This window comes from Porites lutea, chromosome 14, assembly GCF_958299795.1.
Source record: "Porites lutea chromosome 14, jaPorLute2.1, whole genome shotgun sequence".
NCBI lineage: Eukaryota > Metazoa > Cnidaria > Anthozoa > Scleractinia > Poritidae > Porites > Porites lutea.
In genome coordinates, this window is record NC_133214.1 from 53037 (window position 1) to 80000 (window position 26964).

General features: G+C 38.6%; 2 protein-coding genes and 1 long non-coding RNA gene across 3 annotated transcripts in view; 1 reads left to right on the forward strand and 2 right to left on the reverse strand.

The window, feature by feature from the left end:
• Window positions 1-1888: 1888 nt before the first annotated feature.
• Window positions 1889-2746, reverse strand: LOC140923869 (uncharacterized). The gene is made up of 3 exons (XR_012164190.1): window positions 2613-2746; window positions 2503-2532; window positions 1889-1970 (listed from the first exon to the last, which is right to left on the reverse strand). It is a non-coding gene; the product is annotated as an uncharacterized lncRNA (long non-coding RNA).
• A 586-nt stretch (window positions 2747-3332) lies between these two features.
• Window positions 3333-22856, forward strand: LOC140925234 (cilia- and flagella-associated protein 70-like). The gene is made up of 31 exons (XM_073375223.1): window positions 3333-3508; window positions 5644-5833; window positions 6289-6387; window positions 7844-7920; window positions 8772-8836; window positions 9209-9323; window positions 9635-9688; window positions 9939-10009; window positions 10978-11127; window positions 11480-11656; window positions 11774-11963; window positions 12534-12611; window positions 12824-12915; window positions 13097-13157; window positions 13394-13455; window positions 14086-14151; window positions 14496-14562; window positions 14896-15027; window positions 15591-15674; window positions 16272-16313; window positions 16674-16754; window positions 17323-17375; window positions 17943-18058; window positions 18599-18823; window positions 19026-19351; window positions 19829-19981; window positions 20205-20366; window positions 20749-20838; window positions 21321-21422; window positions 21839-21886; window positions 22192-22856. The coding sequence occupies exons 1-31, from the start codon at window positions 3431-3433 to the stop codon at window positions 22273-22275; spliced, it is 3390 nt and encodes a 1129-aa protein (XP_073231324.1). The 5' UTR covers window positions 3333-3430; the 3' UTR covers window positions 22276-22856.
• A 1066-nt stretch (window positions 22857-23922) lies between these two features.
• LOC140925231 (eIF-2-alpha kinase GCN2-like) overlaps window positions 23923-26964 on the reverse strand; it is a 16324-nt gene continuing 13282 nt past the window's right edge. The window contains exons 18-20 of the mRNA XM_073375221.1: window positions 25518-26964; window positions 24764-25075; window positions 23923-24275 (exon numbers count right to left, since the gene is read on the reverse strand). The exon at window positions 25518-26964 is cut by the window's right edge and continues 77 nt beyond it. Coding sequence (XP_073231322.1) covers window positions 24048-24275; window positions 24764-25075; window positions 25518-26964 — 1987 coding nt within the window. The 3' untranslated portion in view covers window positions 23923-24047. The remainder of the gene's footprint in view (window positions 24276-24763; window positions 25076-25517) is intronic.

The following is a 26964-nucleotide window of genomic DNA, read 5'->3' on the forward strand; positions in this document are numbered from 1 at the left end:
TGGACATCAGTCATTGGTTTACCGGAGAAAGTTAAGTTTCTGGTAGGATTATTGATTTATGGTTATATCAATGGTTTTGATTCACTGAGTAACATTTCGTTTAAAACAGTGAGCATATGTAAAACGTAAATGTTAAAGTTCTCACTGTAACTGTAGCTCTTCTGGCCGCTCCTCATTAATCCTTTAATTTTATTGACAATTTTGTTTTGGTAATGAATATTGTCTTGCGTTGATATCTCAGGTGCATTGAAAGAGGAATCTTCAAATGATGGTGCAGGAAGTGCAGTTGCTACTTGATCCCCATGTCACGCCAAAAGTGGGGAGGTGTTGAACGGGAAAACATTGTTTATGCCAACCAATATTCCAAAAATGTGCTCTCTAGTTGTCCTAAGGATAGGATTCCACGCTTTACTTGTTCTTACAGGTTAAAAATACAGGCGATGGCGGTTTCCACCTGACTTCAGACTTTGTGTGCCACATATTTAAAAACCTCGAGGGAAATAAAATGAAAAATGAAAAATTCCTCTTGCTGGGGACACGCTTATAAACACCTAATTTATTGCTTTTTTTTTATTTTCAATATCATTGTTAGATTTATCTTTTTGTTGTTATGATATAATTAATAGCAGTGATTGTATTATTGCTACGAGTGATGATAGTAATGACGGTGAGTGTCGGATGAAAGGAACAACAATAATTTGTACGTATAACAACTTAGCACATTGGTAAACGATAGCTTTTGTCGCATTAGAAAGCGACAAAAGCAAAAGAGAAAGTCGAATGCGGAAAACGAATTAAACGCTTGCAGCTGACCGACAGATTTTAATAAATACGCTGATTGAAGAAACGAAAAAAGGTGCGATGCTCCTCGAAAATTGTTAACGTTCGATAATAAAAAGGCGAGTTAAACTTTTTTAATTCGTGAACAGGTTAAACATAGTTTTTTAGAACAAGATTAGAGCTTTGATGACATGCGGTCGTGATAAAGTTCAAAGGACTTATTACAGATTCCCTTATATACCTTTTGGATGGAATTTTCTGATGTGATCATCCTCAGGGGTGATCAAATTAAACATGTTTCGTCATACTATTATGAATGAATGCAGTACCTGCAGTACATGTTTCATACTTTCATAATATATGAATGCAGTACCTGCAGTACATGTTTCATACTTTTATAATATATGAATGCAGTACCTGCAGTACATGTTTCATACTTTCATAATATATGAATGCGGTACCTGCAGTACATGTTTCATACTTTCATAATATATGAATGCAGTACCTGCAGTACATGTTTCATACTTTCATAATATATGAATGCAGTACCTGCAGTACATGTTTCATACTTTCATAATATATGAATGCAGTACCTGCAGTACATGTTTCATACTTTTATAATATATGAATGCAGTACCTGCAGTACATGTTTCATACTTTCATAATGTATGAATGCAGTACATGTTTCATACTTTCATAATATATAAATGCAGTACCCAGTGCTGTACATGTTTCATACTTTCATAATATATGAATGCAGTAACCTGCTGTACATGCTTCATACTTTCATAATATATGAATGCAGTACATGCTAGACGTGATAAATTACAAAGGACTTTGTTACAGATTCCCATTTCCCGATAGGACCACCCTCTAGAGTGAGACTTGTTAAAATTAGAGATCACATCATCAATTAGTTTGTCAACAGATTTCTGCGTTCATGTTATATGAATGCAGCGCAAGTTGGTTATAATAAATTGTACACGACCTTATTTCAAATTCCAAAGACAAACTTAAGTTTTGCTTAAAGTTTTGTTTTGGCATAGTTCTCCCCCACTAGCCATCTTGAGTTTTTGTCCTGGAATTTTAAAGAGCAACGTTCCTAAAGAAGGTATGAATAATAAAACATTAAGAGATACATCACAGAAGCCATTAATTTTCCGGCGCTTTCTCTTCATATCTGGCGGAATCTGGAGGTGAAGTGTATAAAAATAGTTAATTAAAGTTTCAAATACAAGCAGTTAGAACCTATGTTACGATTGTTGCAAGATTTCTTTGCTGCCGAGATTTGTTATCCACCAATGTGTGAATCTATGAAAATATCATTTTCAATGAAAAATGATATAAAGCCACTTAATTTAGTTGCTTTTATATTTGGATACTTTTTTGATTCTGCTAAAAAATTCAAGGCAAAAGCTCTGCCAACTGTCACGGTCGTCGTGTACAAGGCATGTGGGAACGTTGTCAATTATTTCACAACCTTATTTATTTAAAAAGCACATATAAATAATAAATAGAAGTGAAAGAATAAAATAAAATAATCTATCCTTCAAATGCGGCGCGCAAATGAATGTAATTTTACCGCACGTGTAAGCGGTGAAGTCCAATTAGTTCTGAATGCATGTATTAGTTTTTGATTGACTTTTGACCTAAATAGTACGTAGATTATGTTGCACAAATGTTATAAAGAAACTTGTTTAAGCAAAAAAACAACAGACTTACCGAGTCAGCTTCTTCTTGATTAGACTTTTCCTAAAAGAAAATTTATCAAAAAATAAACGAATGTTTTCAGCGACGGATTACAGTGACTTTAACACGCAAGTTTCTCTTACCTTTTTTGTGTAAGACTGTTTGCTCAATTCTTCAGTTCTTCTTTGAAGGGTTTCACCTTTTTTTCGCCGTAAAACGACACAAACTTGATTTATATGGGTAAACAAGGAGTACTGAAAACAGTTTTCTTGATGATAAAATGAGAGTGGTTCGACTAAGACGGTGACACGTTTTTGTTTGTCCCGCGGGAAAGTTATGATGTCAAATCTTATTGGTAGTTCATTGTGAATAAACTTTTCTATTGGTTAGATGTGGCGGAGAGGTGATTACAAGAACATTCTCGCGGAGAATTTATCAAATATGATAATCAAAGCGTGGATTACAAAAATGCAAGAAGCCACAAAAACACAACAAAAACAACATATTTATTTAAACACGGTGGGTTTTAAAGCTAATATAGCTTACGGAGCCGTGTAAAAAATGTTAATAAGATAGCAAGTATCTACCTTTCACCTAATTTTGTAATTTTAAATTCAGTTTCATCTTCCCCGTTTATGCCATGTGAAACATAACGTGTTGTATTGTCAGTTTTGTTGTAGTTGGTTCTTCGTTTTAATAAATACCTTTTGACCACAAATAGTTTTTTTTGGCAAACTTTTTCTTATAAGGATCAAAAACAACCGTAAACATTGTCACGCAAAATTTGGGAATCTCATCAAGTCTGTGTTTTACCTTGATCCAGCGGCTTGCAAGAGCTAGTTGTCATAGTAACAGTACAAATAGAAAAAGTCAATATGGCGGCGATGAAGGATGTCGTCTGTGAAATGCAAGTGACAAATTAACAGTGGTATACTCCTTCAATAAGCCGCATGTTTCCGAAATGGCTAACGAGGAAAATACAGTGACTATCAGATCACCCGAACCGGTCGTTATAACTGTTGTGCGATGCAAAAATTTGGTGAGTTAACCTTACATTAAAGTGACTTGTTGCGACTATACTGAATGAAAATACATTGTACATGCACTCATTCAGTTGTGTTAAACGGAGGGAGAATGTGTAAGATCTGCAAGCGTCCATTAAGCCATAGTACATTTTAAAATATTACTCTTACTCTTTCCCCACTTATTTTTACGAAAGTAGCTGGAAGACTCCTTCATTAGCCAGGGAAATAAATCTCATTCAGCTGCGTCCCTTAAATAATACAATTTATTATGTGGAGGAGAGTGTTTTACTGGGAACTAAACCACTCGTAGATTCCATACGCCACTTCATCCGGGACCCGAGTGGCGTATTTTCCGTATGTCACCTTTGTGAGTGTCGTATCGTTCAATGACGTCACGATTCAGGCCTTTTGCTTTTGTTGAATTGGTTTCTCCATATAATAAAAAGAACATTACACGTTGGCTCGAAGATATGAATGTTATGTTCGAGTGGCAAGAACAATATCTCACTCGTTCGCTTCACTCACTCGTGAGATATTGTTCTTGCCACTCGAACATAAAATTCATATCTTCTCGCCACCGTGTAATATCCTCTATATATGACAGTCCTGTCTAACTGATGAGTTCAGAGATGCTACAACCTCTGGAGATATTAAATCTGGAAACTCGCTCTTTAAAAGCATTTACATTGTATACCCCCCTTGAATACCAATGCAATCTAAGATTCAGGAGTTCAAAAGCCAGTGGCGGGAAATCTCATTGGCTTCTAGGAGATTTCCCCTGCCACAGTCACCTTCCCCGCTGTTGATTTCTTTTAATTCAATCTTAATGTTAAACACTTTTGTTACAATTTTACTGCTAGTTACTGTAATTTATTTTGTGTGGCAAAATAATAGTAAGATAAAAGTAATAACATGACAAAGGCCCCCCCCCCCACCTTGATAAGCACATGTACAATTAATTGACCCTTTGCAGAATATGGTCACATGGTACAAAAAGAGGGTGCCAATGGGGTTAACTGCTTAATGTATAAAGGCCTTTTTTCACTATTGTAAACATATAAATTACAAAATATTAACTGACAAACATACAAAAACAGGTAACTTTTTAGGCATATACAGAGCAAAGTAGAACCAAAAAGTTAGCGATAATAATTATTGGTTCAAACAAATGAAGACTTTCTGAAATAAAAAGACAATATGGTGAGATAGAAAGAAAGAGATGTACAAACTTGTGCTGATTTTATACATTTCACAGAATTCACAGGGCAATTGTCTTCATGTGCACTTTCAATATTTCAAATTAGCACTATGGCCAACATTGAGACAGAGGTTTATGAACTTTTGAAGCTTTTTGACTTGTCCAGGCGATAAACATGATGAAAAGATCAGCAATTGCGCTAGTTTAAGCTCATGATTCTGTTGTGAGTCTCACGATTTTTTAACTTTTCTCACGACAAGACCCCCAATTTCATGGTTCTTAGTGAAATATCATTCTGAAATGAACTGTTTCGTTCAATCAAAATGGAAATGTTTACTGTTGCTGAGTTGTAATAAAATATTGATTCTCCTCATGTAAACACCAAGAATCGCAAGCTGCAAGAGACTTCGCAACGGTTTTGCTAGACACTTGTTGGCCACATGTTCTTCAAATGCGACAAAATGAGTTACAGTATGGTTTTAACTGTCAAAACCATACTTGTTTTCGTTGAGTACATCTTTCAGTTCTTGATAAATAAAGCTCTACGACGGCTTGGCACGGCGTCAACCTGCTGAACTTCATGGGCAAAAGTGTTAAAGACAATTAAATTAACAAAAATTCTTCGTTATTAGTTGTCGTGGTACAATAGATAATGCACTGACCTTCCACGTTGGAGGTCTGGGGTTCGACTCTTGCCATTGGAAACTTTTTTATTTTGGCCCTTTTGTTGTTGTTGTTGTTGTTGCTTTTTCGTAAAACGTATTTTCTTTTTTTGACAGACTTAAAATGTACGAGTAGACTAATTGCAGGTTCATTATAAGCTCTCATTTCTAAAATACAGTAATTAATAATCCACAAGTTAGCCTTAAGGCACCCTTTGATTTTATGTCCTTTTTTCCTGATAAATATAATGTTGCAGTTATTTACATTCTTGCTCTCTTTAATTCACAGCGGGGTTCAAAGGGAGATTCTTTAAATTCTTTAGTGAGACTTGAGTTTGGAGCTAATCTCCTAGGTGAATCACCAAAAGTGGAAGCAAATACTGAGACACACAACACAGAGTATGGCTTTAGTGCCTCGTTTGATTGCACTTTTGATGATGCCTCATCGTTGGACTCTATATCTTATAAACCTGTGACAGGTAGGTCTGCGCACTCAAGATAAAGACATACAGCTGAATGTTCAATTAATTAAATTTTAATTAATTGAAGGGTAGAAAGAGAAAGGGAAAGGGCAGAGAACACTACATGTACAGTGTATCTTAAAATTTATTTTTGTTTGTAAGCTTTGTTGAAGGCCTGATTTTTACTTACGTTTTGAGTTTTAGTCACAAATAAAATACAAGCCCACTGGTTTAAGTTGTACAGTCTGCTGATGAAATCAAGCCTTCAAGTCAGTTCCCATTTTAGTCAACAACATCATTGAAAGTCAGCCATAATAAATAATCAAGCAAACATCTTCCAAATTCAAATTCAGGTTAACACTAGTCAACAGAGAAGTGTTTTTAATGAATGGTTATGAAAGTTATATGTGCACATGATATTTTAACAAAGATTCTTTAGGTTACTTATTAACTTGTCTTTGTCTTTTTTGAAGTGACTGTCATTGAAGTGCTGCCCAAAGACAAGAAAGGAAAAGAAGAGAAAACAAATGTCTTGGGCCAGTCGTGCATTGATTTGCTTCCTTTGCTTCATGGTATGTCTGTTATCACACTCTGATACAATGTGTGATAAATTATCCGATATAATGATGGTTTACAAGAGCTTAAACACTGTCCTGTGCACAGCTACTATACAGTTCTTTCCTGACATAATCAAGTGATGTGAATGAAGGCTAAAAAAATACACATTAAAACTCCATTGTAGTGTTAAAAAGAGGACTGAGAACTGTGTAGGCTCTTAGCTCTAAAACTAGCCTGCTAGCAAGCTCTCCTATTTGGGCAAGCAAAGCGAGGGGCCGAGGAAAGGAGAGCTTGCAATGGTCTCGTATAAAAGAATTTTTCTACCCAGCAGAATTCAATCGGGCGAAGAAACCGATGTTGGAAGACAGCGCTTTAATCACTCTTCACTTTCACTCTCCCGGTTTTCAGAACTAAACAAGGCACTTGACACAAATGAATACAACTGATGAAGGGTTTTCACTGTCCTTCCACAAGAACTACAAACTCGGTACGACTTATCCTCGGCACGCAATTATATTCTGTTTGTGAGAATTACATCAAACGAGCCCGTCTGCATTGAGGGCTGAAACAAGTTCTTCGTACCAATCTGATCCCCCTGAGAACCAAATTTGACACACAGACAAAGCGGGTGCCAGCTTGGCCTGTTATCAATCAACTTTGATTTCTGGAACGTCATTTTTCAGCCAATGGTATTTCCCTTCGTCTGGGCGAAGTACAAATGAAAATTTGTAAGGGATGGTTGCAAGCTCTCCTTTCCTCTGCCCCTCGTGCGTTTTCGCGAGACCTGTTTCACTTGCTCAAACAGGAGAGCTTGCTCGCAGGCTACTCTAAAACTTGGATTTTGACTGTATTTTTGTCAGCTAGAAACTGATGTTCGTATAGTTTCTATATAGAGTGAATTTGTGACCAATCTCTTTGACTACAATATTTGCACACTATTAATAAGAATGTTTCATTTATCTTAAATATTACTAGCTTCCACCAGATTTTTGGTAATTTTAACCATGCAGTGGCAGCCAAAACAAAAGGGATGTGTAGAGTTTGTTTCATTCTGGGCTGTTGCTGAAAAAAAATAAAAAATATATATAGCATCACCTTTATTAGCTTTCCACTTTGATCACCAGTAACATCAAGTGAGCCAGCCTTAACAGGTGTCACTGGTTACGGCCCTTAATGACAGCTCCATAGTCTGCCATGTATTGTTATTCTAGAATATGCTCAAGTCCTTAAACATATATGTAGTCACTACCAGTGGGTTGTCCCTGTAATGCATGGTTGACATTAACTTGGAAGTATGTTTCATTTCCATCATGTTTCCTTGCAGTATTACTAATCTTTTATTGATGTATGGACAGGTTGAATTATTATGGTGTAGATTTTGTTTTCTTTCATTACTTCTTTTTCTCTAATATATTGTACTTAACCCTACAAGGGATTCTGACTAACTTAGTTTGTTGAATTTAATCCAAGGAGAAACAAAGTTCAGTATTATACAATTTGTTCATCCAGTTACCCCACCAGCCGAAGTTACCACAGAACACATCCTGGTACTGTTTTCTCTTCTATATATTATGTGATATATTAGTTTAGCCAAGGTTAAATAAAGGCATATAGCTCCCTTTAATAAATAGACATCCACTTAAAGTTTAGCCCGCGATCAATCCGAAACCAGTAACTTGTCAGTGGAGAACTTAAGAAAGACACGTTCCTGAGCCCACAATTATATGGTCATGCGATACTGGTCAGTGGATACCCTGTTTTGATAGCAGTCAATTAATCACAACATGAATGTGTGATATCACGTTGCGGGCTCCCACACTAGCCAGAAAAATTGACAGTTAGTGTTGGTTGCCTGGTGATGCAGACAGACTGGAGGTTGGTCGGATGTACGGTCACGTAATTACCAAAATTTTTTTGGATGGGTAGATCACCACATTTTCTTAGGTATGGGGCTCAGCTCACACATACAAAACATGTCCATGGAGCGCCGCTATTATAAATGTTAAGTTTATTTCATGTATGTGCTTGGTTGAGTTAAAGAGGTCAGGCAGAAGTGCATGATCCAAAATAATTGAACCAATTAAAACTGGCTCAAAGTGAAATAATAAATATTAATACCTCAGATAATTTTGAAGTTTTTCTTGTACAAGTATACATGTTAAAATTGAGTAATTTAACCCACCTCACATGTACATACTTTCCATTTTTGCAACATAATTGTGCATATAGATGTCGCATTTGCCCACTGGAAATTGTTATTGTTTTTAGACTTAAAAACAAAAAATTTCAGCAGGCAATTGCAACAACTGTAATACACATATGTTGCAAGTGAATCCACCCAAAGTGAAAGGGATCATACCTTGCTGAATCAAATAAATTATGCATTATTTTCTTTTAGCCTGAAATTGAAGTCCAGGTCTCTGTATCACAGCCACTTCTCACAGAAACGCAGTTAAACAGCAGGTTAGAACACCTTTTTATGTACATAGCTGAACATTGCTCATGTTGTGGTTTATTTTTTCTTATTGGTTTAAATTTTATTTTTCTTTGTTTCAAACTACCAGACATATTTAGCATACCTTAAAACAAAGGAAAATGAAAAATTTTAAATCAAGGATCAAATATTGAACCACAACATATGCATTTATTAAAAAAAGATAGAAACTTAGTCAACAATAGTCAGGGTCGTTGGCATTATAATTTAGATTTGTTTTAAACTGGTTTGCAAGTTTTGTAAAGTTATTTAAATGTATTAGACCTTGCTTGGTTAAATGTAATTAGAACAAAGTATTAAAATTGTTTTGTTGTTGTTATTTTTTTAAATATAATTTACAGCAATCTTTTAACTGTCCACGCTGACAGTGCATACTCTGTACCAGAAGCATGGCAGATTCAAATGGCTCAGCAGTTTAACTACACTGCCAGTCTACCAATACCCTTATCCAATGAGGTAACATTAAGTGCGGTATTGTGATTTTATAGAAGTTGGTATGAATATGCTGTGACAATAAATAACTAATTAGGGATAAGTGTTGTCATTAAGCCTTAAATCAAAACCTCAAAATATGTGATAAACAAAATAAAATAATGGCGTGCCTCCTAGATGTATATGCCTTTGGTATTGATTTGATTTTGTTGAATTTGTACATGATATAACAGCACTAATACACATAAAAAGTGTGCAGGTAGCTAGCAGAAATGTGCAAATGTACATTATGTTTATTTCTGAGGTAAAGATGTATTTATTTTTTACTATAACAGAAGGAAAATACAATAGTCTTACCCAATGGAACACTGCGTGCTCCTGGTGAAAAGGTGAGCTCATTGACAACCCAAGTGGACTTCAATTCTTTGAGAGACTGAAAAATACATATTATTACGGACAGTTTGCTTTGTCCTTGGGGAAAGAAAGCCCTTAGATTTTATTTAAACTCCACCCACTCAATACAAACATGCTGTTAATATGGAACTTTTCTCTGGCCTTCTCAAGGTCCATATTAAGGTCCATATTAAGGGGTTTGACTTCACATTACACCAAAAGTTTGTGTGTATTTTCATTTGACAGGAAATTTCAAATCAGCGTAAATGGTCTGCTGCCCCAAGTGCCTCTGGGTCATGTCTGTTCATAGCTGACAGGTATCAAAGAATATCATTACGAGTTATAAGGGACTTGTCAGAAATTAGCAGGGGGGGGGGGATTATAAATTTGGGTTCAGAAATGAGGTGATCCATCCCTGCCATGGGAGTGAAATTTGTTAACCCTCCCCTTGAGCTTGGCCTAAAATATCATGACCCTCCCCCTCTTGTATAAATGATTAGTTCTTGCAATACACTAGGGTGAGTCAGTATTATGAAAACTCAAATATATTTTTAATCTGTTCTTTGTAATGCTATATACATACATTTTAGATGACAGCATTAAGAGTCTGACTCTGATTCTGACAGCTGATTACTTGACTCTCCTATTTCTCCCAGGTTTTTTTTTTACCAAATAAAGAACTTCCTTTTTCTTCTTTGAGTGAACCTCTACATGATCACGGGCATATATTTGCATGACCCTCCCCCTTTTAACGGCCCATTTTTCATGACCCCTCCCTTCTCCGAGTCTCAAAAAGTTGTGACCCTCCCTCTGTTTCCACCCCCATCCCCCCTGCTAAGTTCTGACAAATCCCTAAGATAGGCAGGGCAATGGCACCGTTTGCAAAACTGTGATGGCAGGTTAGAGTGTTAAACAGAGTGGGTTTTATTTGGGGACTCAACAGGTTTTTAATGAAATAAAAAAAGTTGTAAACAAGTTCTTTCATGGTCATCCAGTTCCTTGTGGATATGCAAAACATAAATCTTGTGATTGTACAGATGTATAATAATGATCAAAATGACATAATTGTTATGTCATTTTGATAAAAAATTTTAAACATACATTGTTTTAATTTACTACTTGAAAAAACACTGGGAGGCACAGCCTAGGCTGCCCTGCCCACAGTTGCTTTCTCTGCATGGCTATATGGAGTATGTGCCCTCCTGATCTGCTGTTCAGTAGCAAAAATATACTCAAGTCACTTTGTTTAAGTTTTATATGGAACTCTTGTTTTCCTTTGCAACAGTAATATAGAAGAAGTGCCTTTTGAAGATGAAGATGGTGATCTTAGGGACAAAGAAGATGTTACATTCCGACATGAAGCTGTTAATGAAAAGAATCATGTAACCTGGAATGCAGAAAGACGTTGCTTTTTAAGTGCTGAGGCTGCTGAAAGGTGAAATCTCAAGTTCCATTGTTCTATAGAGCCATTTTATTAAGGATATGGAAGAAGACTGTAAGGTCATGTGGGTAGCTGTAAATTCTTTCTAATTTTGCCATAACTTTGTGGTTTTCAGCATGGTATAGAATGTGATAAGGTTTAGGGTTAGGTTAACCTTTTTAGTTCCAATGGACAAATTTCCTGATTTTAGACAATTTATTGTTAGGAAAATTATATACCGGTACATGTACTACAGTACTGGGAGCCCAGACTCCTAATCAACAGTATCTGTTTTGGGCTTATTAAAATTTTTCTGGAAAAACATATTTGGGAGAAACAGTTTGTTAACTTTGAGGCTCTTTTGCAGTCTGCAGAACAAAATTGCTCAAAATCGATTCTGGCCTGTGGAGATAATGAGAACTCCGGTTCAACAAGTGACCAAAGCAAAAGGAAAACAGGCATCTTTAGAGGAGGACATCCCCATATCATACCATGGAGTAGCTTATGTCAACATGGCACCATTACTTTATCCTGGTGTGAAAAGGTTTGTGACTGCAGATCGCTTGCATACAAGATTATTGCACATGTATAAGAACTTATTCTTGTTGGCTTAAATGTTTTAACCCCCAGTATTAAAAAAGCCATGTTGCCTTTTTTTTAGAATCAGAGGTGCCTATCTTGTGAGGCCATTTATTGAAAATGAGGTTTATGAGAAAACCAAACGTAAAGGAGCTCTAGCAGAGGAGGCTGCCAGAGTGGCTAGTGGAATGAGCCGTACCCTTGCCTCAGCTATGGCCCAAAAGCCGACCCCTGCTCTTACCAAACAGGGAAAGGCAGATGCTAAAACAAAGGTATCAAGTCAAGTACCTATAGTTTTCTTTTGCTATATATAATATAGAAGGACTGTTAAAGTTATTGCTTGTTCCATTGGTGAGAAGCTAGCCTGTAAACAGACGTTGTTTTATTTTTCTTTTCGTTCTTTTCAAAAACATCGGTAAGCTCACAAGAATGAAGACAGAGTATAAATCTCCCACAGTTTATATTTTACCATGCGCGCTTGACAAACTTTGGAGAGAAAAAAGAGGGTCTGTGAACCGGTTAGTGACAAGCCTCTTATCTTACTGGAGGATTGAAGTGTTGCAAATTGACACTGTGAGTGAGCTGCAGTTAGAGAAAAGCCTCTTGCTCCAAGTTTTTTTTGTTGACTGCAAGAAAGTCATTTCCGACAGTTAAGTGGACAGTGGCCCACCTACACTCTCAGGAGTCTTTTAATGAGGCCTACTTTGGTAAAGTTTATTAAAATGAGGTCAGCTTACTCCTTCTCCTCAATTAAAACGGGGAATGGCCTGTTAAAAATATCTGTGCTTTACTTTTGTGAGAGTTGAGCGGACTAGGGTGATGAGTAGTATTGTTGCTATCAGCCATCAGGTGCAGGTTTAAAGCCAGCAGACACATCAACGGAAGGAGAAACAATTGAAGCTAAGAATCTGGAGGGACAGGTACTTCAGGCCAACAATTTTTTATTTTTTTTCTCAGTTTTGCTATTGGTTACGCACATATTATATAATAAATTAAATTAATTATAATGATAAATAATTAATTAAATTTTTTATAGTGTTCCTACAGCTAAGGGTCAGTTATCTTTTTAAGCTCTACTGTATGTACTCTCACAGCACAATCCTTAAAAATGTTTTTTGGTGTACATTTGTAGCAATACCTGGAAGCTCGAACATTCATCACATTGGAATTTGCTTTGGACAAACCACTGGTACCTAAAAGACCACCTTCGTCACTAGCAAGAAAGTATGTAATCATTCTAAATATATTTAATCCTTTGCTTGAAACATTTTTTGTTACTATTAAAACATCTGTTTTTGTTACTTGTGTGGTAGCATGACTGTTAACGCAGTGTCCATGCAAATTTCAAGAATAATTATTGTATAATGTGGTAAAAATGATATTTTATCTTTTTTGGCTTTTTTAGAGTGGCAGAGTATATTCCGCCAAGACCTGTATTTGCTCGCAAAACAGGAGGCTCCAAGAAGGTAAAAATGTTGTCTCCTGTTTCCAATTTGAGTATTAAAAAGACTGAAAAACAGCCCTTATTTTGCGTAGATCAAAAGAGGGCTCGCCTACTTCACGCGAGAAGCTCTCGCCGATGCTCCGTGGTGCCTTGAAAAAACAATTTGAGAAAAAAACAGACTTTTTTGCAGTCAAATTAGATGGCTAAGTCAGTGTTAATTAACTTTCAACTAAGTTTTCCAAATGTTTTTTTTTTTAGGCTGTGGAAGATTTCCAAACTCAGCTGACCATAGTCGCCAATTCCTTGTTGGAGGAATTCAGGTTTGTGACTGATGATCAAGTTTTTGGCAGTTGTAAACTACGAGCAGTCTCTCCTTTTTCTTGGTCCGTGGAGCAAAATTCGCGAGAGACACAAATAACCATGCGCATGACTGAAGGCGCCCTCGTTTCTCGGGTGCCGCTTGACGCTCAGATCGCGCGCGCGTGCACTCCCCCTCACTTAAGCTGAAGAAAAAGAGAGACTGCTCACAGTCTATGGCAGTCGAGGCAAGCCTTGGTTTTAGTTGTTAGGTTTTTCTTTGCATTTGAAGAATTTTCGAGGATTTTGAGTCAGGTCACTAAGCGGCAACCTACTGACACATTTTTCAAGTAAGATCCCTAAGAATTAACTACTGTATTATAGCTGTACTTCCAATTTCAACCACGGTCAGTCTGTTTGGCTTCCAAGTGTACAGATAAACTTTTATCATCATAAAATTATTGAGAAGCTGCCGAACCAGTCCTTCTATTCGCTCTGACGTCAGTTTCTGAGTTCCCTAGTATTGGTCAATCTACCTCGTCAAATCCCCCACAGACGTAACACTACAGTTTCTCAAAAAACTTTCTCCTTTAAAGTAAGTGCAACAATTCTAATATTATGCCTTTGTCGTCTCGTTTGTTGTGAACTTTTAGGCAAATGTACGGTGATGATTTAATGAAGGGAAATCTGCCACAGTCAAATGATGCCATGGACCAAAGGTGTTGTAAAAATCAAATTCAGTTTGTTAAGAGTTCACTCCTTGAAAAAGAAACCTTGCTAGTGAAGAAATGGGACAGATTACCAGAATAAAGCGTTATAGAATGAAATATTTATAACATACAAATGGAGAGGTTAGGTTAAACAGCGTTTATTTCCTATTGGGCCCAAATTCTAAACAGGGCGCTTTCTTATTGTACATGTACAATTACACGTTTTGTTAGTGCTGTGCCGTGAAAAATATGAAAGCTATTTTAACTTACTGTGAAGGCGGCCTACATTTCCCTTTCTTCTGCCATTAATGTAGCTACTGCAACCTTTATATGTTTTTTTTTGTCTGTGACAGAAGGCAAAAGTTTCTGTACGACCTGAATACATCTGGGAAGTACTTTGCATTTAAGGAGCAGCTAAAGGTATTAAATCAAATAGTCTACAGTTTTAGTGAAGACCGCATTATATGGAAAACAAGGTGTAATGAAAGGAGTATAACTACCCTGTCTCAAACGTGAGCTACGGGCGTGGTGGGTACCGAAGATTTGTGGGTGGAGTATTTCCTTTTCAAACGTTTACGATCATGTTGCAATTAAACTGCAACTGGAGGCAAGCGTGTTTGTAGCAACATTATAAAGATATAACACAAAACTGATACAACGAGAAGTAACAAACTGTGCGGAATAAGTGAATTAAGTGTGTGTGAGCTTGCCTTTCCAGACTATTAATACTGCTTTATTTGCTTTCATCCACAGAACAGTGTGATTAAGATTGTCCGTGAAAAGTACTTGAACACAACAGCATTTGCAGATAAGGAGAAACTTCAGGCATTTTTAAGCGAGTTATATGTTTTTCTAATTGACCAGATGCACGTTGCCTTAAACAAGGTGAGTTGATTTGTTAGATACATCATACATCTCCCATTCTGAAAGGCCCAAAATTAATTACCTCCCCCCCCCCCCCCAGCTCCCACTCTGCTATTAATTGTAATATCGATGACGAGATACTGTTTGTTTTAGTCATGTTACTGAGTCAAATCGACAAAACAGTTGGTTAACCAGTAAATGTCGTCAGGTTTTTAATACGTACCTCTTTCAACTCCCTATCTGCTTGTATTTTGTCGGTGTCTCTTCTCCCTAGCTAGAGCGCTGTTAGCAAACCCAGAGTTATTGAAATGGCTGAAATTTGCCACAGTCAGTTCCAACAGCAAGAAATATTTATGTGTTTGAATACTAGAAAACAAAGTATGAAAATTTGGTAAGTACTTAGCCTTTTGGAAGCTATGCCCCTTTCCTCCCTTCTAAATTACCCCAGTTCAGAAGCATCAGCCCCATGGCTCACCCCCCTCCCTAAAGTCATGAAAAACTCCAAGCTAAAGCTAGCTGAAAAGCATGAAATATTTAATTTGTTCTGATCCTTATTATTATTGGTTTTGTGTTTGTGTGTTTAGTTTTTGACTGCAGAGGACACCCCAGAGGAGCCAGCACCCGTGACAGATTCTGCAACACTCAAACACTTCGCTAGAGAGGCCGAGGTACTGACACGTGACGTCTGTACATCGTAGAAACAATTAAAAACCCTATTTACGTCCATGTTGTCCTATTTTGCCTTCTTTCGCTGAGTTACGCGACAAAGAAATACATTGTACACTTTTTTAAAAAGTTTCCTCTGTAGTAGACGAAGCCTTTTCTCTTAAGGGTGAAACTGCGGTCTGTTATCTTTACTGCACTTCCCGGCGTTGAATTTTATCACTATTAGGCGTTGTTCTAGCCACGTGCACGTTTTGCGGCAGCTCGTTGTTTTTTTCCGTTTCTGGGGCAAAAGCGTAAAGTTTAAAGTTGTGATTTCAAGAATAGAAATTATTAGTTTCCATTTAATTGTTAGTAGTATTATTTTGCGTCTTGACTACACGTTTCATATAACGTTAGAACTTTGCTTGTGCTTTTTTGAGCCGTAAATTTACCTTTTAAGCTATTTTGTCGTGTGTATCCCCAACATCGTAGTTGTATTCAGCAGTGTGGTCCATTATTCTTAGTTATTGTGCAGTCGTGTTTATACAAAAAGTAAAAGATCGGTATACAATATTAAACTGATCCTCATCATACGTGTGTTCTCTGTTTGATATTTTTAGGTGAACCAGAATTTCGAGCTTGCTGCCAAGTACTACCAAGAGGTACTCTTTGTAATCCCTTTCTTTCTTGTAAATTTACACCAGAGCGTGCTTTGGGCGTCTGTTGTTTGAGTAAAATATAGCGCCTTCTGGAGAGGTGCATGCTAACCGGGGGTAGGACATGGTCTTCTATTCACCTCCCAGAAGAGGGAAATACATCAATAGCTTTCAGACTGACGGGTGCGTGCCAAGAAAGTAAACTTCTGCACATTGGCCGTTGGAGAGGTTGTCAGTCTTATATTTCACATACGTTATGTATATTCATGACGTCAGCTTACTGTTGCCTTGAACTCAAACAAAATAGCGGGCGTCCACCAGGTCACGTGAACTAGGAATTACTAACAGGGTTTTTTTTTATCAAAGCGGCTGTCCCGTAACAAGAACGATCCAGATCACTGGTTTGATTACGGAGCCTTTTGCTTACTTATTGGAGACTTTGGAAAGGTAAGCAGAGAAGAATATCATAAAACCTTTCAGTACACCTAAGGCGCCTTTACAAAGAATTCCCGCTTGTCTGAGAGAAACTTTGATACATTACTTGATTTTTCGTTTTTTTCCACTCTGACAGATCATTATTTGCAAAAGCACGCTTATTGACCAGGAGACCTTATGAGATTCAATTCAATTCAATTCTTTATTTCACACTATATAAGATATTTACATAAGTGTACGTAGGTAGGAAAATAAAGTAGCTGACAAATAATAATTAACTAAAAGACATTAAGTTCATTTGTGTACAGTACTACAGTGTCCAAAGTAGTAAGAGCTTTCTTGTTGGACACCGTCATGTTGAAATAATCGGCAGCAATAGATGATCTAAAATGCTGATTTGTTAGAGTGCTTAATCGGGATTTACTTTTATAGTCGTTTTATATTTTGTTATTCGTGAGTTTGGTTTGAAGTAGATAGGACCACATTTACAAGTATGGAAAAGGAGTAGAATGTACAGTGAACAATAAAACTATTATATATGTAGAAATGAGGTTTCAATTGCGTTGTTTGTTGTTTTAAGGCGGAAGAATGTTTTAAAGAGACAATAGCAATTGCTCAGAAACATCTACCAGGGTAAGTATAATAAAGTTATTAAGGTAAATAGCCCTTCTCCTTCTGGTTGTTAACATCAGTCCATTCATTTTCGTCGCGTATTCTCGATGTCGTTTCTTAAGTCTCGCGGTAATGGATTCTCATTTAAGTACAATAACTCTTGCTCATGTTTACACGGCATAGTATTCAGCAGAAATGAATTCCTTTGGAACCTGGCAGCAGTGTGGAAAAGAATATCCATACACAAGAAGTGCAAATGTGAAAAACGTGGCGGAGAATTTGCTCGTCTGACGAAAACATCAGTAAAACCGCCCAAATATAGAGAAATGGGTTCAGGAATGACTGATTCCTGGATAACGTAAACTTGCACAAGGAAAATTGAATACCTGTATTTGTTAAACGGAGATTTCCTTCAGTGGTGATTTCCTTTGTTTTATCATGAGTTGCGGAATGTGTCTTTACCAATCATACCGCATACCGTTTTCATCTAATTGGCTGTGTCTTGGCGACAGAGTTGCAAATCTAATGTTCATACATTGTTAGATTCAGTTGTGTACCTAATTGTTTGTTTGGTTGTCTGATTACCAGTCTTTTGATGTACGGCTGCATGGCTCTGATGAATGAGAGATATGAAGAAGCTGAGACTTTCTTCGAAGCTGCCACATGCGCTGAGAGCAAGAGTGTTATAGCGTGGACTATCTTGGGTAAGATTCTTAGTTCACAGCTGCGCTGTGCCTGTTTGTTGTGTTAGTCATTTATTTGTATTGTTGTTTGTTAAAAAAAGTGAAAAATGTGTTGAAGTTTGAAGATGAAGCATTTTTTACTTTCAAAAGTTGAAAAATTCATTTGAAAGTATAACATTCTCTCTCTATATCTCTCTCCTTTTGACAATTGTAAATATCTGCGAGTGGAAGTAAATTTTAAGAGGAAGTAGGTGGGGCAATATTTCCTTAAGGGGAGCGGTCGGGCAATCTTTTGACCTACTCCTGTGCGACGCACTCAAGTTTTGGACATTTTGCGACTTATAAAAGAACGCGAGTTACTGGTTAAATTACTGGTTAAGATTGGTTAATTCTGTACTTTAACCTTGAGCATTGGATCGAGGACAAGAAATTGTTAATTTTAGTTGTGATTTGACAAATGACAAATGAGTGAAACTTTAATAAGTGTGCATCTTGCAGTTGTTTTTTAGTTACCTCTCAAGCAACAGCTGCAATTCATCGCGCAAACCGTTTTTCTTGTAGGATTGTATTACGATAGCATACAAAACGACATTGGAGCCGAGCGTGCTTTTCTTGAGGCCAACCGCTTGAATGTAGCAACGCCATCTTCACTTGAGCTTGTAGAACCTATTGACGTGGTAGCTGAGGTTGAGGGTGACGCTTCGGAACCTGGGATCGAGGAACCTGTTGGTGAAGGTCCTCCCTGGACAGGTGCATCTGACGCCACTAGAATGCCGGAAGTACATGGTAATTGTCATTGTTGTTAACTGGAGTGCGATTACAGTCGTTGGATTTCCTGCGCTAAGGTTACGCTTTGTTTCTCTAAGATAGCAGAGTGAGAGAAGTACGCCGTGTGCGTGAAAGTCGCCACCTACTTCCCTCCATGTATCATCTTTCCTTGCGGAAGGAAATCTTGTATGGTTATCATGTCTTGCTTTCATTTGAATAGTTGGGGAGCCACCAAGGCAAGAGACTGCACCAGGTACAGGGGATGCCGCCTCCACGGAGCCCTTTGCAGCCCTCCCTCCATCAGTTGTGATTAGTTCAGCCACCCCCGTGGCAAAGCCTGGATCTAAACCTCCCACCCAGTCTTCAACTCATGTAGCTTCTAAGCAGAGTTCACGACTTCCAAGTGCTAATAGCTCTCACCGCCAATCCCCAATTCAGGAGCCTCAACATGCGGTACCACCAAAGGAAAAGCCAGCGGAGGTCAAAACATATACCAGTATTTTCTTGCAAACGGCGAATTTCTTACTGGAAGTAAACGCTCTGCAGGTAATGAGGTTACTTTTTATTTAGCAAAGCCTGAAAGCGGAGCTCCTGTATAACATTAACCATTTACTTAAACTTGAAGTCATTGCAATCGAATTAAATACTTCTGACACACCAAAGAAAACTTGAATCTTCGATCCAGTGAAAAATTATTAGGTATTCAGTCTGTTCTTGAACGGCTGTTAAATTGACTTTGATACCCTTTGTATACGAACAAAAGAATGGCTTTCTCGTTTCAACAGGACCGTCACGTGGCAACAAAAGTAACTTTCTTGTGATACATCTTGTTATTGTGTGTGATATTTCCTTCTGTAGAGACTTGAAACGACAATGACGCAGTAACCACCATTACGACAAGTACGTTTATGTTATAGTCACAAGACTTATTGCAAACTTGCATGGATACTTGAATAGCCACTTTAAGTATGGTGAAGGAGGGTTTAACTAAGTACTCATGATTATGTTTGTTCCTGGTACTAGTTAACTGACGCGGCCTTGGCACACGAGCTGGTATCAGCTAATGGAGAGCCTGGAGCTGATTACTTTGTTTTACTGGGAAGACTTAAGATTCAACAGAAATCCTTCATAGAAGCTGAAGAAAATCTTAAACAGGCCATTGTTCTAAAACACGAGGTTGGGATGTTCAATTCCTCTGTTCTCTTTTCCTGGAATACTTTTTGTTGTTTGTAAATAGTGATGAAAAATCTACACGGCGAGTACCATATACTGAATGATTACTATTTACAACTGTCTTGTCAAAGGTCTGCATGTAATACCAACTGTGCAGAATGAGCAGCTTTATCAAGGCGTGACCAAAAAATAAGTCTCTAATTTATGTGTATTTACGGTTGAACAGAACCCAGACGCGTGGGGTTTGATGGGACATCTTTATTTCCTGACAAGCAGAACCGAGGAAGCAGGAGACTGCTACCAGAGAACGCTGGACTACACAACTGAAGCTTCTGATATGCATGCCATCTATCTGAGATTGGCTTCCATTTATCTGGAAAAGGGAGAAGTGAGTGATTTGGAATGTTTACTTTGTAGGATAACTTAATTCAGATGTGGCTGTCATCGGAACCATATGTGGAGGGTTGAAAGTAAGGTTGTCTTAGTCATAGTCTTTTAGTAAAAGTCAAATGAGACGAGCAAGAAGAAATTATATGTAGGTTAGTGTCCAATGCTTTACTCGCGGAAGTGAACCCAGTAGAAACACCAAAGAAACCCCCTTTTATGAGGCTATTGACAGCTTTGACTGCAAATTGTTTGTGTTGTCGTAAGTACAGTCAGGAAAGGAGAAGATAGAGGTACACCCCCTACTAAGATACGTGAATGCCGGAATCTCAGATCTATTCCCAGACATGCCAACCAGTCTTAAAGTGTCTTGTTTTTTTTTTCAGTTTGAGAAAGCGAAGACGACATTCCTAAGGGCCTGTGTTCGCTCCCCATCCTGTGTCTCGTGGCTGGGAGTAGGAATTGCTTGTTACAGGGTGAGTGATAATACAACTGTCAAGAACAACGTCTACAGAATTTATGCCCTCGGACGGACTGGGCTTTTAAAAAAGCTAAGTAGTCCAACTGCAATATTTAGGTAAATTTTCTTTCCATTTACAAACTAGCCTGTGAAGAGGCTCTCTGTTTGGGGAAAGGGTGAAAAATCGCGAGGAGAGAGAAAAGAAAGGGTGAAAAATTATTATTTTCCTTCTCTCTCCTCGCGATTTTTTCACCCCATCCCAAAACAGAGAGCCTGTTCACAGGCTATTTACAAACTGACTACTTTATACATCATATTTCTATTTATTTCGCGAACGACTGCCTTTTGAATAACTAAATTTGTTTGTCCCTTCACTTGAGCGCTATAGCTATTTGATTGTTTGTGATCTGAACGTACTTCTTGATTAAGTTGGAGAAGGTGTTTTGTTGATCATTCACGTAATCATTAACGCCTGATGCCTACCTTGTTCTTTTGAAGCTGGGCGATTTAGCTGAGGCTGAGGATGCTTTATCTGAGGCAAATATATTGAACAACAAAGACGCTGAAGTATGGTCTTACTTGTCACTGGTCTGCTTAGAGGTGAGTGTTGATTATCAAGACGCCAGGGCTGTCAAACCACTGAGAGAACAGGCCAGGAAAGCCAGGGGAAGGAAAGGGGTTGTAAAGGAGGGATGGGTTCTTATACAGCCAGCTGATTGACACCTTTCAATTTCAATTCGCCATTGTATGAACTACAGGGAGATTGGGTAAGGCTTTATAGGACCTTTTGGGTGGACACAAACAGCCAAGATTGGTTCGTATTTACCCTTAGATATCTCTCGACCAATCGCAAGTAACTTGTGAGAATAACGCTGTTTTTTACTCTACTTTACTTGTCTGTCAGGTTTATATTTTATCACCCGATTAATCGCTCACAATCGTCGTTTTTCACCAAGGGATAATCGTAGAGCTTACACACAAACCATAATGATCATGTTACTCATCTTTTCATTTAGACTGGTCGACAACTGGAAGCAGAACAGTCTTATAAATACGCTCTAAAGGTGAGAAATGAAGAACTGCGTTAGCTTATTTCGTGTTGATTATTGTAGTGAAGCCTGCCACAGTGCGTAAGACTTATGAGGCGCTAGGAAGAGAGGTCAAAACTAACACGTTCTTATGTGCACCCTAAGTTATCCATGCGCACGAAGAAGTGAGCCTACTCGCAGGCTACTTCTCATGATAACTACTGTGTTCATTACGGAAAGTACTCAGCAGAATGCTGACCTATAATTCTTATTTAGTAAGAATTATAGGTCAGCATCTAATTTTTGTTTAATAACTGATATTGTTTAACGTATTGTTTCAGCTAAATTTACAAGATGACAAGCTGCTTGCCGAGATACATCAAACTCAGCAAAGAGTGGGATTCGGAAATCCTATGGTGGCATGAAGATGCCTGAAAATGCCTGTTAGTCTCTCTAATGCGCAAAACCGCTGTCCTGGACATTGCTTTGCGCAATACCCAATAACATTTGAGGCCCCCGATTGTAAATACACCTTTTTGTCGTTTAATTGTGATCCTCTTTGGTGTGGATTATTGTTGATGTCACTTTACCAACGAGGTTAAAGACCTTTAGATTCAAGGACGAGAACGACTACGAGTACGAGATTTGACTTAAAGTTTTTTCGCGTATTCTCAAAATATGGACTCCCCGGAAAGCTTCAGTTTACCATTTTCCCCTAGAAAAGTTAGCACTGTCACGTTTAGTGAAGGAGGTTACGCGCTCTCCCGATCGCAAAATGATGAAACTTCCAACATTTGATAACTCGTTTTCCCCACTTCGACATTCTTGCTAAAATTCGTAGTCGAGTGACGACGGCTACCACAATTTTCCCGCCAAAATGACATTGGTTCACGCGCGAGCACTGTACTGAGAAAATCTCGAACTCGTCTTAGAATCTAAAGGTCTCTAATACGTTTACATCCAATACGCCTTCATATTTAATAATAAAATCACGTTTTAGGCTTGATTGGTCAAGGTTTCGTCTATTTGCTATGTATCGAAGTAATTATTTTAATATCATAGGTGACGAATTACTCCTTAATTTTGGCGCGAAATTTCAGCGCTAATGTGAAATTACAAAATTGCCATGGCAACCTTCCGTACGTCTCTGTGTCAAGATGGCGACGAAGTTTTAAAATGTCATGAATGAAGATGTCAGGGCACAAAAAGACGCTTTAGAAAACCAGAATACACGAAAGAGCACATCAAGAAGGATTCTAACAGGTATTTTGTCGAAAAACTCTGAACTTAAGCCAAATTTAAGCTCTAAACATTTGCGAGAGTGCAGGAGTTCTCGATCGATACGATCCAGGATAAACATGTCAAAAATCCAAGATTGCTAACGTAATTCGTCACCCATGATATTAATAGGTAATCAAACCGTATACTCCTGAAATTATTCCCTGGGTTTCACTCGTCACCATTTGATTAAACATACTAATTTCATTCGTCATAACAGATTGCTGGTGGGCTTATTAAGAAATTATGGTTTGACATCTTTGAGCTTGACGAAATTGCTTTCCAGGGCCCGGTTCCTGAAAGGCCGATTAGTGCTAATGAGATTTTGTTCCTCTCTTTAATTTGTGCTTACGTTCCTTCGCATTGCTTAGGGTAACAATTTGTGTTTTCATGACTGTATCTCAGAGTAAAGACTCAACAGTTTTTTGAAAGCTTGAGTTACATGTTCTTAGACGAGAAAACCCAGCTTAAAATTTGGCTTAATCTTAGATCAAACTTAATCATCTTTCGAGGAACCGGGCCTGCCCAGACCTCGTTTTAGTGGCTAGTTCTAGTTCCCCACGGCTAATTGTGAGCGTGTCGCGAGCTTCGCGAGCCCTTCTATACAGCCCGCGTGTTTTTCTCCTAAGTAGCGAATATCAAATCCTGTTTCTGCGCCTAGTTCCAGTTTTTTGCCGCCAAACGTGACGGGAGTGAGTGTCAACTCTAGCCTTTTTCGGCCACACGCCGTTTCCATCGCTTGCATTAGACACTAAACGAACCGTAAACTCGGTTGAAGAAACAAAGGAACACAATTAGAGTAGAAAACTTCTGTTTTTTATTTAACATATATACAATACCTAAACAATGTAGATATACCTTATTTCTTTACTCCGCCGCATATAAATTGCAATAAAATCACCAACACATTTCGTTTTATTCAGAAAAACATTTTAAACATTTCGTCCTTTACACTGTACACAATGACGATGGGTACTTTTTTAGAAACTTTAAGCTCCCTTATGTCGTCACAAACTCGTCCAATATATTTTTTGTAGCGAGGATTCTTGTCTGCAATGGTCGCCACACTGGCGTCAAAAGCGTCTTCATTTGCATCAAGGTCAAGAAGGGCCGACATACAACGTACAACGGAACCGGGCAAGTCAACCTAGAAAAAAGATAAAATATTAAACAGGATTTAATATTATTGCCGTGTGTTGCATAGTGACAATTCCAACGAAAGTACTGTTCAGTTTCTTTAGTGGGCTCAGTCTCCAGCCTTGGGTGTCTCGAGGCGCCCGAGGTACTCCCCATCCGCGGGCGCATCGTGACCCCCAAGGCTGGAGACTGAGACTATTTCTTTCGCTGCTTCAGTTGTAATTTATTTCATTTCATTTATTTAACTGTGAGTGTTCATCCTTGGACCACCTTGTATACACTCTTTATAATCGACAGAATTCCCTCGAATTTTTGTGTTAGCTATTTATACACCCGGGCCCACCCCACCAATATTTAGATGGAGTACACCTTCTACAGAAGTTTATCGTCGCAGTATTGCACAATAGCGCAGTACCACTAGAATGGGTTAGCGCCAACCGTGAGAGGAGACTTGTTGACTTGATTTGATGGTATCACACTGACCTAACCATTACGTACCCCTATAATCTCTACGGCGTTTTTTGAGCCAATGTGAACCAAGAGTGGTTTAATCTTTGACGTCATCACGCTCTCATATCGCTTTTTTGTGTTCCACGCCATCTTTTCTTGTGTGTTGAACGAGACTTTCATTTCGGGGACGAATGTACAACTCGATTCATAATTGCTTTGTTGACCTGTGCCCTTATTGCCAGGAAGCATAGAGGAGTCGGTTGTTTCAGGCCTGCTTGAAAGCTTCCCCTGAAGATGGTCCACTAAGTCTCTGATTGGGATTCGAGATTCAGAGACCTTTTCCTTGTCCAAAGAACGTACCTGATAAAAATACACGTCCCCAAACAAACCAACAACGTCAATCAGAGTAACATAGATTAAACACAGCTAATTGATACAACGCTAAGAAGACAAAGCCGGTTGGTTGGTTCTTGTATGGTTGCTATGGGGAAAAGGAGGATTGGTCATAAATGAAGTGATGGTCACACCAACTGCCACTTCAGTAAAGCAGGGCCGGGCAATTAAAAGTCAAGAGCGATATCATTTAACAATATTTTCAACTTATATACTTTACCGACAACAATAACGGTTCATTACCTCGCCATTTCGAATTCCATATTATAAACTGTTCTTTATGACAACAGAATCCCGTATTGCTCGGCAACAGTAACTGCCTTTGCAAAGAGTATATTACTCAATGGGGGTAGAGGAGAGAGTCTGGAACAAGATCACCTGTTAAAGAGACTTTCATTCTTATACTTACCCTAACACTGCCAGGCTCCTGTTCTTTTAAAACAACCATGTACTGTATTCCCCCTTCTTTGCAAGACTCCTGTAATTCTTCTAGAGGCATCGTTTCATAAGAGATTGTCGCCTTGATCTTTGCCTTCCACAAGTCACGGGCAATGCGCATGCGTTCAGCATGCATGGGGTTGTGGCCGGCTGAACAAACTAAAACATTGTAGGCGCAAGGTATAACTGAATCCTGGTCGTCCAATACACTGGCGACAATCTTTTCGATAGCAATACTGACACCGACCGCTCCAGGGGAGGGGTGAGTGGCTTCTGCTGCTGCTCGCCGGAAGCTATTAATCAACTTATCATACCTTCCCCCTGCGGCAAGGATATCAACACCTCCTCGTTTCCGCTTTCGCGTGTTAGCAGCCACAAACTGGAAAACCAGACCCGAGAAATGCTGAAAGTTGTATACCATGGACGTATTAACCACTACTGGTAAATTTATTTCCAACGCATCCGTGTGTGCAACTATCGTTTCCAAATCGTGGAAGGCTTGGCGTGCCGTTTGTCCCACCCAAGTTTTCCGCTTCATTGTACCAATAAGATGCTCGCGAAGTTTGCTTACAGGACCTTCGAAATTAAGAAAATCCGACAGCGCTGTAGCATTATGCTCACTGAATTGCAGACTCTCGATAAACGCATTGATCTGTTCACTTCTGTCATTTTCACCACGAGTTTCTTGTAGAATTTTAAGCAACTCTAACTGCCTTTCATCCGTGATGCCAATGGATGCCAGAAAAGACTTTAAGAGGGCAGTATGATTTATTCTGATATAATAACTACGTTCATAGAGAGACGGAAACTCCCTAATGATTTCAGCAACAGAGAGCAGCACTTCAGCATCAGGAACAAGATTTTCCGGCGTACTTGTGACAATATCAAAAACACACTCATACAGCTCTTTAGGATGAGCACCAAGGATTCGGTTCACGCGGTAAACGCAACCGATGTCAAACCTTTTCATCTGACAAACTCCATTCCTCGCAACATAACGAGCAAACGGGATTCTCAAGTCAAATGGGAGCGCAACAAGCGCGCCACTGTGATCCATAAGACTAACCGCCTGGTCTAGCTGCTCCAGAAGCTTCGTGCGCGGTGCCAGCAGAGACGTTCTTAGCCGCAACGCGCCGTGCTGCAAGAAAACGGACTTGACGCTTTCATGAATCACTTGCTGTGCAAGAATGGCACGTGAAGAAACCTGACCCGTGAACATATCAAAATCGTAAGTTACGTCACGGACGGGAGAAACATGTTGAGAGAACATGGCTTTCATTAAGCGTTGATAGCGGGTAGAATTGGAGGAGGCAAGCGTGTGTTTAAGTACTTCATCCAACTGGCCGTCCTCTATCTTAGGTGGAATGTACTGGCTTTGCAGCAGCTCTTGCGATGTGGGCCGCTCCTCTGGATTATGC

Bases quoted from the DNA above. Each gene is read 5' to 3' on its own strand.
- LOC140925234 (XM_073375223.1), top strand. From the start codon at position 3,431: ATGGCTAACGAGGAAAATACAGTGACTATCAGATCACCCGAACCGGTC. The intron at 19,352-19,828 runs GTAATGAGGTTA...TCCTGGTACTAG, and splicing joins TGGAAGTAAACGCTCTGCAG to TTAACTGACGCGGCCTTGGC. The intron at 21,423-21,838 runs GTGAGTGTTGAT...CTTTTCATTTAG, and splicing joins TGTCACTGGTCTGCTTAGAG to ACTGGTCGACAACTGGAAGC.